At 40.9% G+C, this 18,473-nt stretch overlaps 1 protein-coding gene across 4 annotated transcripts in view; it reads left to right on the top strand.

Annotated features, from left to right (window-relative positions):
• DAAM1 (dishevelled associated activator of morphogenesis 1) overlaps nucleotides 1–18,473 on the top strand; it is a 183,755-nt gene that overhangs the window by 65,767 nt on the left and 99,515 nt on the right. For 3 of the 4 annotated variants that reach the window (XM_033187876.1, XM_033187878.1, XM_033187877.1), the window contains exon 2: nucleotides 9,332–9,551. The exons of the other annotated variant lie outside the window; for it this stretch is intronic. In XM_033187876.1, the coding sequence (XP_033043767.1) occupies nucleotides 9,369–9,551 (183 nt within the window). In that variant the 5' untranslated portion in view covers nucleotides 9,332–9,368. The remainder of the gene's footprint in view (nucleotides 1–9,331; nucleotides 9,552–18,473) is intronic. 4 annotated transcript variants of the gene reach the window in all.

Here is an 18,473-nt window from a genome sequence, read left to right as displayed (position 1 = left end):
CCTTATCTAGGGAGAAAGTGGGGAAGGAAGTGGGCAGTTCTGGCTTCCACTCTGTGTCCCCTGCCTATACTGAGGCAGAGAGAGCAGACAGAAGTAGAAAGTGTTTTCAGGGTGCTAATGGCTTTTTTGAACATTTACATATTGGTTTCCCTGTCCATAGATGCTTTCATTGTTTTCTTCTTGCCTCAGAAAAGTTACTGGGTCTAGAGGATCGACTGCTGGATGAAGTTCCAGGAGCCACTCCAAGAAGTGCCCTATTAGAACATCCTTTTGGGACCAAGTGTATGGGCAGGGCTGTCCCTCCACTGACACACTGACTGAGAAACGCCCTTTCCGTTTCCTGATGGAGAGGATGTTGAAACCTGCGGGGAAAACACAATTCCCTTTCAGACATTTCTCCTATAAGCTTTAGACTACATCTCGTGATTTTTTTTTTTTTTAAGCTCCAAATAGTATTTGGCATCTGGTGTATTTGCAAAATGAAACCAGACATGAGGAATGTGAGAGAGGAGAGGGATGGCCAAGGAGAGAAGCAAAGCAATTTTTTTCCTTTCACATTTTTCTTGATAAGACAATTTGGGTTAACATTATTGTGTTGTTGCAACACAAATTACACATCAGGGCCCTTTGGAAAATTGCAAAATGTGAGGTAAACTGCAGTTCTGAAAACATGGGTGTGGCAACTAACGTGGAGGGTCCCCCAACCTTCCTCTTTAAAGTTGCTCTTATTGCGTAACTCTGTTTTCTTGTCCTTCTTTTTATGGTTGTGACATGAATTCTATTGTTTCAGAAATTCCAGAGACCATTTATAGTACCAGAACAATGACTACATTTTAGTGTTGGCATTATAATTCTTAGGAAAATTCAATGTCAAATGCTGTCCATCTTGATTCATGTAATAGAAGTGGGGAAGAACAATTACAGTTCCCACTGCCCTTTGCAAGTGGATGTAAAAACTCTCACAACTTCTAACCAAGCTGGTGGCTCTCAGGAACTCATTGTCCCTCCCTCCCTTCCTCCAGCATATCTTGACTGCCATTTCCCCTAAACCCCTCCGGCTAGAGGAAAACCTTGGCAATTGGATTCCTCAGTCTGGACAGTCATCTTATAAATGTGTGGCAGAAGTCCTGATGAACCAATTAAAATAGTCTGCGTATCAGCGAAAATCTGTTTTGTTATGACAACCTTAACATTTCACTCATGTATTAAATACTGATTGTGTCTTGCTTTGTGGAAAACAAACTTTACATATCACATATATTATGACTTGGCATTATCAAAGGAAAGTGTTAGGGAGGGTTTTCTTGTGGACTACAGGTTGTTTTCCAAGTTTTACCATCATAATTATCATCATCCACATTCCCTAAAATTTGGCCTCAGTTTTTGACTGTTGCTACATTGAGAGTCTTGCTTGTTTTGTTAAAGAGCGGTACAAATGACTCTGACTTCTAGCTAGGCCACAGATGGATTGGATTTCTTCCTCTTTGCTAAGGAAAATGCACCTGCTCCAGAATCTTAAGAAGCTTTTTAAATTGTTTCCTTGTGCACAGCATAGCAATAGTCATCTGTAATGTTACAAATGGATTGCAGTTTGGATGTCCCAGAAGTGACTTCTTCTTCTGCAACAATGCCAGAAGTTGAGATTAGAAGATGTGCTCTGGTTCAGCGCCCAGCTGTCATGGTGGAATTAGTCCTCTTCCTCAGGCTGATCTGATTAAAAAGAGACCGATGTGGAAACCTAGGTCCCTAGTTTCAGGAACTATGCATTTCCTCTTCATCGGACAGGAAAAGGACCAACTCCCCTCCCTGCTGTATGTCTGCACTAGTCTATTATCTCCCCAAATGGCATTTTGAGTTTTCTTAATCTGTGTCTCCAGTACCTAACACTCTATGGGTGTATTGAAGAAGTTCAGATCATGATGGCTGAGTAAGTGAATGTTTTCTTGGGCAAAATGTTGACTGAATATAAGATATTGGGGAAATGTCTAAAAGATTTTATCAGTGAGTCTCTTTTCAATGGCACTTACTTGGGAATGAGTTGAAAAACCATGCACCAGCTAGTCTGGCCAGAAACTCCTCGCTCTTGGGAAGCTGGAAAGCTGCAAATATCCCAAGGATGGAATTCATTTATGAGACTTCTATCAGCAGGAGAAAGCTTGACAAGTGCCTAAGGAGAACTTGATGATCGAATTGGCTTCAAATGTCTTGGTGGGTTTGAAAACAGATCTGCAGACAACTATGGGAAGAATACCCAGTCACATTTCTCTGACATTCAGAGGTAAGACCATCTGTTCACTTAGGCATTTATACTTTTGCATTCAACAAACACTTGTTGAGAATATACTACGTGCCAGGGATTGCCTAAAACTTAGTCCCTGCCTTCAGGATCTCATAGACTAGTGGGGGAAATGGACATTAAAAAAAAAAAAAAGAAAAAGACACTCAAGTATGTATATCATGCTAGACGTGTAAAAAGAAATGTGTAACTGTTCTGGGAAACTGAAGGAGGCCTACAAAGCAGCAGTATTTGAGCAGAATCTTGAATGGTGAGTGGAAGAGTCAGATAAGGAAGACACCCCAGGCTGAGGACACTGTAGACGTGTGGGCTAAGAAGTGCGACTATTGCCGAGGTCTGATGAGTGCACGCGCATGCCTTCATATGAGGCATGTTTAGGATATTGGGAGATGTGGGCTGGAAAATAAAGCTGGCAAGGGCCAGGGCAGAGACCGCCTTCCAGCATGTAGTTCCTCTGGTCTGGGCCCTGCCGTCTTCAGCCTCTTCCTTCCTAGCACCCCCACGATTCAGCATCCACCATGGCTCGTTAGGCCTCAGCCACATTGGTCTTCCCTAGTGACTAAAATGTGCCGGCTCCCCACCCGCCCTGGTCTTCACACATACCTCCTTTAACCTGGAATCCTCTTCCCCAGCACTTTGCAGGACTGGTCCCATCTTATCCATCAGGTCTCAGCTTAAATGCCTGTGGTCAGGAGAGGCCCTCCCTGATCATTCTGTCTGAAGGAGCTGCCCTCCCACCACTACCACCATTGCCCTTCACTTTCTTCTTTGCATCCCCTGTAACATGAGCCAACTTCAGGAATAACGTTTTAGTTTTCTTGATTTTTTTTTCCTGCCTTCCCCAAAGCACACAGGCATCTTTTCTCATTTTCATCCCGTTTCCCTTAGTGCCCAGCACAGTGTTTGGAATATTTGGCTCATAATTTTTACTTGATAAACATTTGACTTAATGATGAAATGGATGGATATGATGGGCTAGGGCAGCTGTTGTTACTTTTATGATGTATGGGCTTCTCTGCATAAACATCTCTACCAGCAAATCAAGTGTGTAAGGGCATGGGCAGCATTCAGGGTATTGGGAGATGGGGGCTGGAAAATCAAGTTGTTAAGGGCCAGTGCAGAGACCTCTCTCCAGTGTGTGGCCCCTCAAACTTCTGTCTTCCTGATGGCCCACCTCCTTCCATCTTAAGTCTCACCTGTGAAATGGGGATGATGAAATGAAGTGATGGGTGCGAATATGCGTATTAAATCATATATACAGGGCAGTTGCTAGGATCACTCGTTAGTGAAGTGCTAGGGTAGTTAAGGTGGGCAGGTGCTTCTGAGGGGTCCAGTGGAATGATTCCTTTTGTTTCCTGTTTTGGTCTATATCTAAGAGACTAGGCTTGGAATAGTGGAGCTCCATATATGGGGAAAAAATGGATGCCTGTTGAAAATCACCAACACATGCCATCATCTACAGTTTAGGGATGGGTTTAGGAAAGGACCTTGTATTTGGGGATCCGTGGAGGAGTCAGCATTAAAACTTGGCTGTTGGGTTTCACTGAGGCTTCCATATACAAATTACCATCAAAGGCAATATTTTGGTACTTATCAAAAGGATTTCAATTAGGTTCTTAAATATAGTAGACCCTGTGTCTTACTACTAGCCAAGATCTTCATATTCTTTTGTTTATAGAACTGTTGGGATTTTGTTTTTAAGACTTGAAAATGCTTTGGACTGATTTTTAGATCTTAACATTACCCCCTACTTTTCACCCCTCCTCAGTACAGCCAGAATGTAATATAACTTGGGGTTAAGTGAAACTTGTAACATGCAAAAGGAAAACTGTTGCTATGTTTGTTTATTCTGTAAATACTTTGATTGTACCCCTATGTGCAAAACACTAAATGACATGTACCATGTCAGTTTTCCTCACGAGTTGATTCTTCAGTGAGGAAATAAAGACCCAGACCTCTATTTACAGTAACTGTTGGCTGTACATGATGGAAGTCACAAAATGCTAAGAGAGCCCAGACCATATCTAGTTAGGCAGATTAGCAAGACTGCCTGAAAGAGATGGCTGGAAATGAGCTTTGAAGTCTGAATGTGGGCCATAGGACCATGAGCTGGCCCTTGCCTATTTTAGCCTACTTTATTTTCTTGCCCTCATTTCCCAGTAGCCTGAACACTGCCTTCCTGCCTGTCTTCCTGGGGAACACTTCCCCATCTCCCACAGTCATACAGACCTTGTTGGTATACCGTCCCAGAATGATCTCTCTTTAGTTTACCGAGGATAAGATATGTGACACTGACCGGGCTTCCGAGTGGGATGTGGTCCCTGCTCTGAGGACACATACCAGAGACAAATATTAACAGTTATATTTTAATGAGATAGGTCATGACTCCCATGTCCTAATGTACATCAGCACTGCTGCTGCCTACCTGTGTTGGGTACAAGAATTGAGATTAGGTTGGGCGCAGTGGCTCACGCCTGTAATGCTAGCACTTTGGGAAGCCAAGGCCGGTGGATCACGAGGTCGGGAGATTGAGACCATCCTGGCTAACATGGTGAAACCCCGTCTCTACTAAAAATACAAAAAATTAGCTGGATGTGGCGGCAGGCGCCTGTAGTCCCAGCTACTCGGGAGGCCGAGGCAGGAGAATGGCGTGAACCCGGGAGACAGAGGTTACAGTGAGCCGAGATCACGCCACTGTGCTCCAGTCTGGGCGACAGAGCGAGACTCTGTCTCAAAAAAAAAAAAAAATGAATTGAGATTAAGCATGTAAACTTTTACAGCAATTTGACATTGCTGAGATATTTCAGTTTATAACAGATTGGATGAAAACAACTAGTCCTTTACCACAGATAGTTTGAAAAGCTGGTATGTAGATTAACCTAACTTGGATATTTTTGATAGGAACATTTTTGCATACTCATACTCATTTCCGCCTCTAATATAAGCAGATAATCATATCAATGAGTTTTTAAAATCTCTATTTATTGTGAAAGTAGTATGTCTTCAATATGCCAACTTAGGAAGTGCAGAAGAATCTTTTTGTTTGTTAAAACAAACAAGGTAATCTCTACATTTGTCACAGAACTAACTGCTGCCTGCATTTTATTTATTTTGTCCTTTTTGCCTGCTCATATATGTAAATTTTTTCTCATAAAAATGGGACACTGTATTGTTTATTCTTTACGTGTTTGCATGTCATTAAATATTCTTTTACAAAGGGCTGCTTGGTAGTCTGTTATCTAGTTGTACCATAATTTATTTACCTTTTCTGTATAGTCCTTCATTACAAGCACTTATCCTGTGCCCTTATTTGCTCTTATAGATAATGCTTTGGAAACTTCTGTGAAAACATTTTTGATAATGTCTCTGAATATTTCCTAAGCACACCTTTTCAGAAGTAGAAATACTAGGTCAAAATGTGTGACCACGTTAAGACTTTGATAAATTGCCCTTCGGAAACGTAGAACTGAATTTCAGCTATCAGCAGCAGTGGGTGTACTCTCAGGATTGGTACTTTCGGGGTGGGAGGATGTTGCTAGACAAAGGCAAGAGCGAGAAGGAATGAGTGATCTACTTGGGTGGAAGGTGAGAGGAGTGTAAGATGTTTACGGGGCATGCAAAATGCCTGTTGAGTAAAGTGTAGGATATTTTTGAGGAATTAGGAAAGACAAAAGTTGAGCTGAAATCCACTGAAAGCCAATTTAGAATGGTATTGGGGAGCCATTGGCAGATTTTCAGCAGGGAGGTGAGAGCCAGAGCTCTGCTCTGAGAAGATGGTGATATATACAGCACAGTCTGTACCATACCACTCATTCCCTGTATCCTTCATGCTCCTTCCTACCTCATGCCTTTGCTTGTACTATTCCCTCTGCCTAAAGACCCTGTTTTACATATTCTGTCAAAACTCCACTCATCCATCAGGGACCACCCCCAGGTTCTTAGGTAATTCCTGCTCAATTTACATGGCACTTATTGGCATATTACCTTTGTATAACTATCTGGTGAACTACTGTCTCTCACTAGATTATGAGCTTCTAGTGAGTGACCTGTTCATTTCCATATGCTTAGGCGACTACTGTCATTCCTGCTACATAGTAGGTATTAATGCACATTTGCCAAAGGAATCCCAATTATGACATATGTCTCAGTGTGACCTTGCACAAGTACACCCTAGGCCAGAAGACATATGCTTCAACAGAACAGGACGTTGGATGTTTGACTTATTCTTTGTTTAAGAGCCACTTAGAGCATCATTGTGGACTCTGTGATAGACACACTGCTTTTGTCCTTTCCCTCCCTCCCCGTCACAGAACCTCCCAGTTCCTAACAGTAGAGACCACTTTCACTTCAAGTCAGCTGAGGACTAGACTGTAGAAGTCTCTGGAAATTATAGTTGTTTATGAGTGCTTTTACTTCTTTACATAGTAGTATTAATTACAAAATCAAGAAATTGGCTACAGATTTTGGAGTTGGATTATCTGATTTGGAAGATGCCATAAGTCAATGGGTTGGAGTTTACTTTTAAAACTTAAGAACAAAAAAAGTTCAAAGAAGGCATCTATTTTCTCACTGTCCAGATTTGTTAAATGTTGGCAAACTTGACCTTAGTCTTTCTTCTATGTGTATACTTCTATATTTAAGTGTATAAATAATGCATTCACAGCCTTGTTCTACCACCTTCCCTGACCAAGATACGTTTTTCCTCCTCTGCCCTTCCATCTCTTGAAGGATCAATTCTCATCCTACCTTTTTTTTCTTTTAACCTCATCTCTTTTTAAACATTGAAGACTTATAACAGTTATACATCTAAATGTGTCCACTATTCTTGAAAAAGCATGAAAAGAACATTCTTTTTCTTGCCTTTTTCTAATCTTAGTTTACTCTCAGAAGAGAGGAATTAGGGATTTGTTGTCTATCCTTTTGGACCCTTTGGTGGAAATAAATGTTTATGTATGGCTTTTTGTATGACGTTTTTAAAAAGACACAATGGCATCATGCTATGCCTATTGTTCTTCTTTGACTTGGTTTTTTTCAATAGACAGTATCAACTGGAAATCTTTCCAAGGCAATATATATGGTTGTAACTTAAAACATACTGTCTATCATCATTAAAAACATATTTTTGTGGTGAAAATTTGGATTCAAAAGAGTAAAAGTAAAAATGAGTAATTCTCCAACCCTCTGTTTTTATTTTGAGGATTACTGAGGATTATTTTGAGGATTAATATTTTCTGTCATATATTTATAAATACATATTCTTTTTTTTTGTGAGCGCAACATGGCTGTTTATTTCACCTGGGTGCAGGCAGGCTGAGTCCAAAAAGAGTCAGCGAAGGGAGTTAACTGTGGGGCCGTTTTATAGGATTTGGATAGGTAAAGGAATATTACAGTCAAAGGGGGGTTGTTCTCTGGCAGGCAGGAGTGGGGGGGTCACAAGGTGCTCAGTGGGGGAGCTTTTTGAGCCAGGATGAGCCTGGAAAAGGAATTTCACACAAAAAATCATCGCTTAAGGCAAGGACTGGCCATTTTCACTTATTTCTGGTAGAATGTTACCAGTTAAGTCCAGGCAGGGCATTTCCATTTTTGTGATTCTTCAGTTACTTCAGGCCATCTGGGCGCATATACGTGCAAGTCACAGGGGATGCGATGGCTTGGCTTGGGCTCAGAGGCCTGACAACTCTAGTCTTTACTTTTAAGGTGTGGGGTAAGATCATAGAATCCCCAACTAGGCTCCTGATGCTGTGTGTGGCATCCAGCAACAGCACGTTCCATTCCTGGATTACATTTGACTCAAGAGTCCACAGTGAGAACGATTTCTGGTGAATGAAACACCAGGCAGGAGGGTGATTCCGCTGGGCAGCTCTTCACACACAGCCCAGGAGCTGAGGGGAGAGGAAGAGGCCCACGCGCGTCCACCGTGCTCACGCCCCCTTCGAATGCCCCCCACTCCTAGAGGCCCGGACCCAAGGGAAATCTGACCTGAAAATGGGCAAACCCTCACTTTGGCAGAGGGACAGGGACTCGGGGCCACAACTTGACCTCAGAGCAACACAAGTGCAGACACAGCACCCCAGGACACCCTCCCCACCCAAATTCAAGGAGGAAAACCAACGCCCAGCCTAGTCCGGGTGCGTAGCAGGCAATGTATAAATACATATTCTTTAAATCATGTACTCCTGTAGCATTTTCAACATTTTCCCATATCTACATACACAAATGCCTTGATTCTTTTAAATTAGTGCATAATATTCTATTAGATGAGTGTGTGTGTGTGGGGGGGGGGGGGGTTGGGAATTTAACCATTTCCTTTCCTTATTGGTGAATTCATTTTGTCTTTTCAGTTTGAAAATCTCTGGCCCTTCTAGCTCAAGTCCTGGCTTTATTGTAAATTTAAATTAGTTAATACAATAAACATTATGGAGTGCCTTCTCTCTTCCTGGCATTGTGCAGGGCACTAGGCCCACAAAATACCTGATGCACAGCCTCTTCCCCTGACTTCAGTTACCACAGTCTAACAGGAAGACACACTCATAAAGAGCTTAGAATGTGATCATGCTAGAATGGATATATATGTCATAGCATATATGTTATTAATTCTATTTAGGGAAGAGACTTTTAAGTCAGTCTGGAATCAGACTTTAAAAGATAAGAAGGAGATCTCCTAGGGGGCAAGGAAGAGAAGGTCATTCTTTCAAGAAGAGTAATGAGAACAAGTTAGGTCAGCAGGAAAGGGAATGTGATGTACAAAGAACAGACAGTAGCTCAGTGTAATTAGAGTGTATGTTGTCGGGAGAGTGGCTGGAGTTGTCCTGTTTGCTCAGCAGTTATTGCAGGAAACAGTCAACAAATGAATAGAAGGGTGTGTGTTCTCTGCCCAACTGGACTCTAAATCCACTCGGTGTTGTTCTTTCTGTGCCCTGCAGGGTGCACACAATGTCGCCGGCACACGGAGCTCTTTCTTGAGTTGGTCTGGCCTTTTAAAAACCATTTTGTCTGTTCCTGTACTCTTAACCAAGTCATATCCTCTTTTTGCAGAGTTTAGTCACATCAAGAAATAGAACAGAATTCAACCATGGCCCCAAGAAAGAGAGGTGGACGAGGTATTTCATTCATCTTTTGCTGTTTCCGAAATAGTGATCACCCAGAAATCACGTATCGGCTGCGAAACGATAGCAACTTTGCGCTTCAGACCATGGAGCCAGCATTGCCCATGCCCCCTGTGGAGGAGCTGGATGTCATGTTCAGTGAACTGGTGGTGAGTCCTAGTTTTCTATCCTGGCATTGGTGGGGAGCCAGGGGAGGAGAAGAGGAGAGGATGTGAATGAGTTGGTTTGGTTTGACATGGACTTTTCCTTTTCAGTGAAATGGCCCCCATTCATCTTTATGTCTGCACCCTCACGTCAGCACTAAACCTATGGAGAAGGAAGAGTTAGAAGAGGGTAGTATTACCACATCCAAGTGCTTTGCTGGTGCTTTAAGTGGGTGGAGGGATTTAGACCTTCAGTTCTTCAAATATGTGGCAGTATTGCATCTTAAGTTGCCCTTCTTAATTTGTCTCCATCCCAATCCTTAGTCTATAGATGTATGCATATCCTTCATTTACTTCACACCTATCGGTATTCCCTAATGCTCCCCTACCCCCACACCGAATATACAGTATTAATGTATTTTTTTAAAAATTAGTCATACTTCCCATCCTATTGTTGATCCTTTGGTGAAAGACATTATTACTTAAGTACAGCATCATTATTTAGCCTAGTGATAGGATTAGAATAATAACTGTTGTGGGAATCTTTTTATAGATACTATCATATTTTAGAATCAAGTGTACTGAAATGAAGGATGTATCTAGTGCAGGACCCATTCATCAAGAGATGTATGTACATTCTCCAGCTTAGCTTTTCAAGCATCAGTTGGTGTTTCTATTCTGTATTTCAGAAGATATTATGGCATAGTTTAAAGGGAGCTAGCTTAGGAATTAGGAAGACTTCGGTTCAAATCACTGCTCTGACTTTATTTTCATAATTGTAAAAAATCATGTTCTTTTTCTGATCCTGTTTTCTGAAGAAAAAAACATCATCTTCTAGGTTTGATATAATGTTTCAGTGAGAACAGTACACACTGGGAGTGGCTCAGTGCCTGGCCTTTAAACTTGCTTAATAAATGTTACATGAATACTGTATCCTGCCTTGATCACCACTGGCATTTTGTAATGGAGTTAGTTCTTCTTTCTTTTTTTTCTTCAACTTTTATTTTAAGTTCTGGGGTACATGTGCAGGATGTGCAGGTTTGTTACACAGGTGAACATGTGCCATGGTGGTTTGCTGCACAGATCATCCATCCTATCACCTAGGTATTAAGCCCGCTATCCATTAGCTGTTCTTCCTGATACTCTCCCCACTCCGCCATCCCCCTGCCCCCTGCCACATGCCCCAGTGTGTGTTGTTTCCCCCCATGTGTCCAACTGTATGATCTTGAATATTTTCCATGTTTAAGGAATCTCTTCCTTCTCTGAATCTCCACTGCATGAATAATTCTGTTGCAGGTGTTAACAAGGAAGTTTGAAATAGAAAAGCCAGAACCTGCCCCCCAAAGATCTGACAGTAGTAAAAGGAGATCCATTACGAAGAAGATATGGTGGCACCAAAAGAATAATCACAAATTACCTGGGTGTGTAATATGTGTTGTGTGGTGTAGATCAAGGAGATGAGGAAGGTGGTTAGGGAAGACTTTCTGGAGAAAGTGAACTGTCAGCAGGAATTGAAGGTGAGAAGAAAAGTTGGGGGGATTCATGTTAATGACTGTCTCAGTCATCTTAAACTAGGTTATGCTGTGATAGTAAAACCCCAGTGGTTACAACAGCAGAGGCTTATTGCTTGCTGTGCTGTGTGTCCACTGTGGGTCTGCTGTAGTTTTGCTCCTTCCTGTTTTCTGTCCAATACCCAGGCAGGGTAGAGGAGGAAAGGCAAACCTGGCAAACCACTCATAGGCTCTGAGCTTATGCTTGGAAATAACAGATGTCACTTGTGCCCACATTTCATTGGCCAGTGCAGATCACATGGCCACATCTGAGTTTGCATGTGAGGAGGCATCATTCTTCTGTAGAGACTGGCGCCACAAGTCACGTGGCCAAGTCTGAGGTCATGGGGCAGGCAGATGACACATAGTTCTCTTCTAGGGAGGGCAGTGAATCATCTACCAAGATAGCAATCAAGAAGGACAATAATGATGCATTGACAGGCAGGGTTTTATTTCCCACTTAAAATGTTTTAAAACTGAAAGTCTCTGGTTCAAGTTGGTGCTTGGATAAAAAAAGGAAAAAAAAAGTCAACCAAAGGACGTAGGTGTTGCTGATAGCTAGCGACTGCCCTCAGTGGTAGTGGAGCTGGTAGACAGAGCTGGCATCCTCAAAGCATTCCAGGTCTACAGTCCTTTCAGTCATATTCTGTCAGTCTCCCAAAATGAGAGCGAGGAGCCCATATGGTGGCAGCTTCATGTATATCTTGAAGACAGCTCATTGTTCTGTATTCATAAGGGAGAAAATTCCACTGTCTGCCTTATTGATGTCTCTATTCTGTGTGAAAATTGCCTACAGCTGCTAGTTGTGAGAAAGCCAATGCCAAACCAGAACTTTAAGCTGAAACCATTGGAAAACAAATTATCTTGAGGTTTGTATCTGTCCTGGTGAGTGAAGGATGAATTTTTGTCTACTCTTGACTTCAGGGACTAAGACCACAAATCCATCCAATTGTCAGGGGTGGCCTGGCCAGGAGAGGTAGGCTCAAAGCTGCGGCAAGCCTCTGCCCCAGGTTCTCTTGAGTAGTAGCTGAAGCAGTTCTGCCTCTGGTCTGGTACAGCAGAGGGAGGCCACATGTGGTGGTGGACAGTGCCCGGACTCTAGAGTCAAACACTTTCCCCAAATGCCCGCTCTGTAGCCTAGGAAATCTTCCTTTAAGATGATTTCTGTTTGAATTTTAATTGTTTACTTACCTATAAAATGGAGATAGTACCATCTTGCTGATAGGGTTGGTGTAGAGGTGAAAGAAGATAACCTTTAAAAAGTCTGGCACCTAATAGATGCTTTACACCCCACAGACTAATACTGCAAGAGGGATGAGAGATAATTCTAGTGTCTTCTAGACACAACACTAAGCAAATATTTCAGTTTTTCCTTTTCTTGAAAGTAAATCTGCCCTGGTGTGAGCGGGCTGATGTGGGTCTAACCTATCTGTTAGAAAGCATCTCATCACGGTTGTTGTAAGATAGTTTTCTTTGCCTCATCTGATGAGTCACTCATTTGATGTTTTTAAAAGTGATACCAAGTAGATTTCTTTCAGAATTGCTTACTGAAACCGTATCACCTCATTAATAAAGCAAGCCTCACTAGGAGGTCAGCTGTGTAAATCTTTGAAGAAGGTGGGCAGCGTGGAGCACCTTGTTCTCTAGTAGGCTCCCTGCAGTAGGCAGGGGAATCAGAATTAGTCCTACCTCAGGACTTAGCATTGTCTTCCTAGTCTCATCCTGCTTAACTTAACAAAACAAAACAGGCTTATTGAGAAATAATTCACCTATGTAAAGTGTGCAATTCAGTGGCTTTTAGCATATTAATAGAATTGTGCAACCATTGCCAAAATCACTTTTAGCAATCACCCTAGCATGTAACCTCGAAATCCATAAACCATCACTCCTCATTCATGCCTAATCCCAACATCCCCTAACACGTTAATCTTCTTTGTGTCTCTGAGAATTTGCCCACTCTGGATAGCTCATATAAATGGAATTTTACAATATGTGGTCCTCTGTGACTTGCTTCTTTGACTTCATGTAGTGTTTTCAAGATTCACCTTATAGCATGTACCAGTACCTCATTCCTTTTCCTTGCCTAATAACATTCCATTATGTGGATATACCACTTTTTTTTTTTTTTTTTTTTTTTTTTTTTTTTTTTTTTTGGGACAGAGTCTCATTCTGTTACCCAGGCTGGAGTGCAGTGGTACAATCTCAGCTCACTGCAACCTCCACTTCCCAGATTCAAGCAATTCTTTTGCATCAGCCTCCCGAGTAGCTGGGATTACAAGCATGCACCACTGTGCCTAGCTATTTTTGCATTTTTTTTGGGAGATGGGGTTTCATCATGTTGGTCAGGCTGGTCTCGAACTCCTGACCTCATGATCTGCCCGCCTCAGCCTCCCAAAGTGCTGGGATGACTGGTGTGAGCCACTGCACCTGGCCCCTACCACATTTTTTATATCCATTCATCATTGATGGACATTTGGGCTGTTGCCAGTTTTTGGCCCTTGTGAATAAAGCTACTATAAATATCCATATGTAAGTTTTTGCATAGATACATGTTTTAATTCTTGTGAGTACATATGTAGGAGCGGGATTAACTGGGTCGTATGGCAACACTGTGTTGAACTTTTGAGAAACTTTCAGACTGTTTTAAAGGGACTGCACCATTTTACATCTCCACCAGCAATGTGTGCGGGTTCCAGTTTCTCCAGATCTTTGCCAACACTTGTTCTTATTCACCCCCTACCAACTGATAAGCCAACTGCTTTTAAAGCTGTTCTGCAGCTCCTAAAGAACTGAGGACAAAATAACTCGGGAATTGTGTGTGTGTGAGTTGTCAAATAGAATTAAAGTCTCCCTGCTAACAGTTTTTAAGTTATTTGGGATATTTACAAATAAAACTAAGAGTCTGTTTAATCTCTGCTAACCATAAAATTTATACCTTTTGGGAATCAATTCTTTTTTACTTTTTCCTCTCCCTCTCATGTCTACCTCCTCCCCTCTTCCAGTCCTCCTCTTTGCTCTCTGCCTCAGTCAAAATAAAGAAATATAACCAATAGGAGGTTTAACACTCACCTATTAAAATAAAATTCAGTGATATTCCTTTCTACAGATTTTTAAAGGTCTTAAATTATCTCAAGCAACCTATCCGAAGAGTCGTAAGCATGACAACTCTATAAATCATCCTTATTCAAGTAACTTTTTTCATCTCAATATTAGCAATAGACAATTTACCTTGGAATGAACAGAAGAATGAGTCATTAGTCGACTGATGGTTTATTTTGATGTGTGCATATTAAGAGCCTGCCGATCCTGAGGTAACTGGTGAGCAAAACACACATGGTCCTATCCTTGATAATGTTGTAGAGCTGAAGGTCTAGCAGAAGAGAAAGACAACTAAATGTGCAATCTTTTTCAAAGTGATCAAGTGCTATGGGAGTGCTGCTCAAGCAGTACATTTTGTCTGGGAGGAAGCTTATTCCCTTGCTGGGGAAGGAGGGTGCTGTTCACTCACGCCTACCCCCATGATTACCTAACCCAGTGTGAAGGGTCTTGGAAGGCTTCCTGGGGAAAGTGACTTAATGTGAGGCGTGAAAAACAAGAAGGAGTCATTCAGGCACAGGCACAGAGGAAAGAAAAGAGTGTTACAGACAGTGAGAACAGCATGTGTAAGTGCTAGAGAGTGAGAGAAGGCATGGAAGGCTCAGGTAACTGAAAGAAGTTCAGTTTAGATGACACATAAAAAACAGGAAGCTACAGGGTTTGGAGATTCTGAGAGACAAGCCTGGGAAAGGTGTGTTGGGGATGATTATATTGTTGACTTAAACATATATATCAAATTCTTCCTTGAACCAGAGAAAAGTGCCTCTGTTTGCTTACAGATTTTTTTCAGTGAACCAAATATAATGAGGTACATCAAAATATTTTGCTGTCTGGTTAAATTTACAAAAATAACCATGGTTCTGTTCGGTATTTGTGAGGTGTTGGTAAGTTTAATGATAGGTGTCATGTATCCCTGGGTAGATTCTTATCTTAATTCATTTTATGTTACTGTAAAGAGAATACCTGAGGCTGGGTAATTTATAAAGAAAAAAAATTATGACTCATGGTTCTCATGGTTGGAAGGCTCAAGATTGAGCATCTCAATCTGGTGAGGGCCTCAGCCTGTTTCCACTCATGGTGGAGGCGAAGAAGAGCCTGCATGTGCAGATATCAGGTGGCCAGAGAAGCAATGGGGGTGGGGTGGCAGGTGCTAGGTTCCTTTAACAACCAGCTCTCCAGGGAACTAATGGAGCAGAACCCTGAGGGAGGAAATTAATCTATTCTTGAGGGATCTTCTCCCATGACCCAAACGCTTCCCATTAGGCCCCACTTGCAACATTGGGGATCAGATTGCAATATGAGATTTGGAGGGGAACAAACATCCAAACCATAGCAATTCTGAATGTGTTTTCCTTTGAGCTCAATAGTTGATGTGAGGTGCCTCTTTGTTACAACACGCACCTCCTTTGGCTACTTTAATTTTGAAGTAGAAAAGGACAAAGAGAATTACCAAGAGTCCCCCTGCAATAGACTTCTGCATACCCCAAGAATAAGGGTTTCCTACAGAATATTTCATAGCAACAGTGGTATTGGAATTGGGGTGTCTTTCTCACAGTTTGTTTCTGTGACCCTCAGCTTTTTTAATGGGTGAAACATGCAAAATGTCCAACTGCTTTTCCTGTGTGAGATTTTAGGTAAGAAATCCAGGTTTAAAACAAGTCTGGTTATTATTCTTGAAGTGTATTGTAGTCAGTCTCACCTCTTACAACACACATATTTGGAATCCATTTCATAGTTTTAGAGGAGAGCTTTCATTTCTAATACGCTACATCACTGTAAATTTATGGCTAGTTGGAAATAATATTCAGTATGAACCCAAGTTTTTCTAAGCCTGAAATGTTTCCAATTCCATTTTATACTATTTTCTAGTTAATCTGCCTTCTTTCAAATCCAATTCTTAGACTTCCATTTATTAGGCCAGTGGGTCTGATGTTTGAGGATAATAGAGTGCTGTGCCTTCCAGGAAATGTAAAATATTTTAAACTTGTTGTGAAATTCATCACTGGTCACAAAACCACCGTTTATACTACCAAGAAAATTTAAAAGGAAAACTAAAATCCCAATGAGAAGGTAGTGATGGTGGATACTGTAGGATGATGATAAGATGTGTTCCATCAAAATATAATCATAAATATAATTACTATAGGCCTATGTTATTAAGTACTGAGGACATTCTCAGGATTAGTCATCAGCATAGAATTTGAGAAATGAAGATAGTAGAAATGAAAGAATTTAGATGATATTATCAGATTTAGATAAATTCACAGTCAAGGTAAGTTGTGCCAAATGAATTCACTTGAGAGCCTACATCAGTAATCTTTTCATTTTTCATATATTCTGAAGTCGCTTTGGTATGAAAGGAGCTACAGGAACCCAAGTTAGTCCTAAGGATTTACCAGGGTACACATTTTGTTCTTCTACCAGCCTTGTGAATTGTTACTCCTTTTCTCAGGCTGTCAGCATAATTTCTGTTATGACTGAGGCTTATTTTAAGCTCTCTTAAATAATAAAGTACTTCTGTTGTTACCAAAATCAATGAAAATTTTAACAATTTTTATCTTTTTATTTTTAAAACTTGCCTTATATGTGAAGACCATGACTAACAATAGAAAGTAACCTACAGGAGCTATTTAGTTCCCAGTCCCCAAGAAAGATGAAAAAATTGCATAGTAGGAGCATTCCATTTTAAACTGACAGAAGGAAAAAAAAAAAACTGGTTGTAAAGAGTCGTAGTTTTAATCTATTGTTTATTAGAGTGTAAAGGATTGCTCTGTAATTACGCAGAGAAAATTGGACCATATAAGACTTCAAAGATGTATGTCTACAATAGTATCAAAGTATTCAGTTATCTGGAAGCCAAAATTCAGAATCTAATGAGAGAATTGATATTAAAATTGTTCTGTTTCCATGAGATTAAAAGTTGGTTTTATTTGACAAACCTATAAAGCTTAAAAAGAGAAAATTTTTGTTTAGCTAAAGGAAATAGTCAGTTGACAGAGAATTAAAATATATTGGCCGGGTGCAGTGACGGGCAGGGCACAGTGGCTCACACCTGTAATCCCAGCATTTTGGGAGACTAAGGCAGGCAGATCACTTGAGGCCAGGAGTTCGAGACCAGCTTGGCCAACATGGTGAAACCGCATCTTTACTATTAATAAAATTAGCCAGACATGGTGGCGCATGCTTGTAACCCCAGCTACTCAGGAGGCTGAGACACGAGAATTGCTTGAACCTCGGGAGTCGGAGGTTGCAGTGATCCGAGATTGGGCCACTGCACTCCACTCTGGGCAGCAGAGCAAGACTGCCTCAAAAAAAAAAAAAAATATATATATATGTATACACACACACACACACACATATATATGTATGTATATATGTATATGTGTGTGTATATATATGTATGTACATATGTAGGAGAGAGGGAGGGAGGGAGAGAGATCTTCCTTTGACAGTGGGGCACTTCTTGGTGACTTTGGTGCCATAAGAAAATGCTCAGAATAGTATGAAGATATGCTGTATGTCACAAACAAAAATTGGAATGTAGATATGGGCTTAAATGTGTGCAGTGCTAAAATTCCTATGGAGTAAATGTGAACTGCTGCCAAGATACAGTCAATTTAAAAGTGATGGAAAATGATCTCATATCTAGGACTTGATCAGTTATTTTGGCCCTGAGAACAACTGATGGTTTATGATATAGGCTGATGTTGACATAAGTGGTTTTGCTTGCTGATATCTGCTGTACTTCTGAATAGAACTTTGCTTTGTTCCTAAAACAGTAGGGTTGGCAGTAGACTGATTTCAGTGGCATTATACATTTCTTTGTACTGGTTGAAGTCCCCTCTGCTTAGAGACAGTAAGATGGTAAAAATGATTGCTTAAGTTTCCTTCTAATCCTCTGATTCATTAAACACATCCAGTAAAGCTTAAGGTACAACCATAAAACCATTTTGTTCCTTCTAATTCTAAATTTATATTTTATCTTACCAAGATCATTGCAAATATCCTTTCCTACAGGCTGTTAAATTTGGACTTTGACTTCATATTATTTTGGTACCATTTCAACTATTTATTTCTGGATGCTTCGTCTATCTTAATGTTAGGTCAAGGAGACTGAAATGAGTGGGCATGAAGAGATGGAGGAAAGAAACATGAAAATGTTGTATTTAAATAGAAATACGGTACTATAAAACCATCTCTGAATTAATAATGCTGTTGACAGAATGGCTATGGATCCTCTTGGTCCTGATGATTTTCATTAAAATGAATCCCAAAGAGACCC

Source organism: Trachypithecus francoisi, unplaced genomic scaffold, assembly GCF_009764315.1.
Source record: "Trachypithecus francoisi isolate TF-2019V2 unplaced genomic scaffold, Tfra_2.0 Lachesis_group3, whole genome shotgun sequence".
Lineage (NCBI taxonomy): Eukaryota > Metazoa > Chordata > Mammalia > Primates > Cercopithecidae > Trachypithecus > Trachypithecus francoisi.
This window is presented reverse-complemented; position numbering and strand designations above follow the sequence as displayed.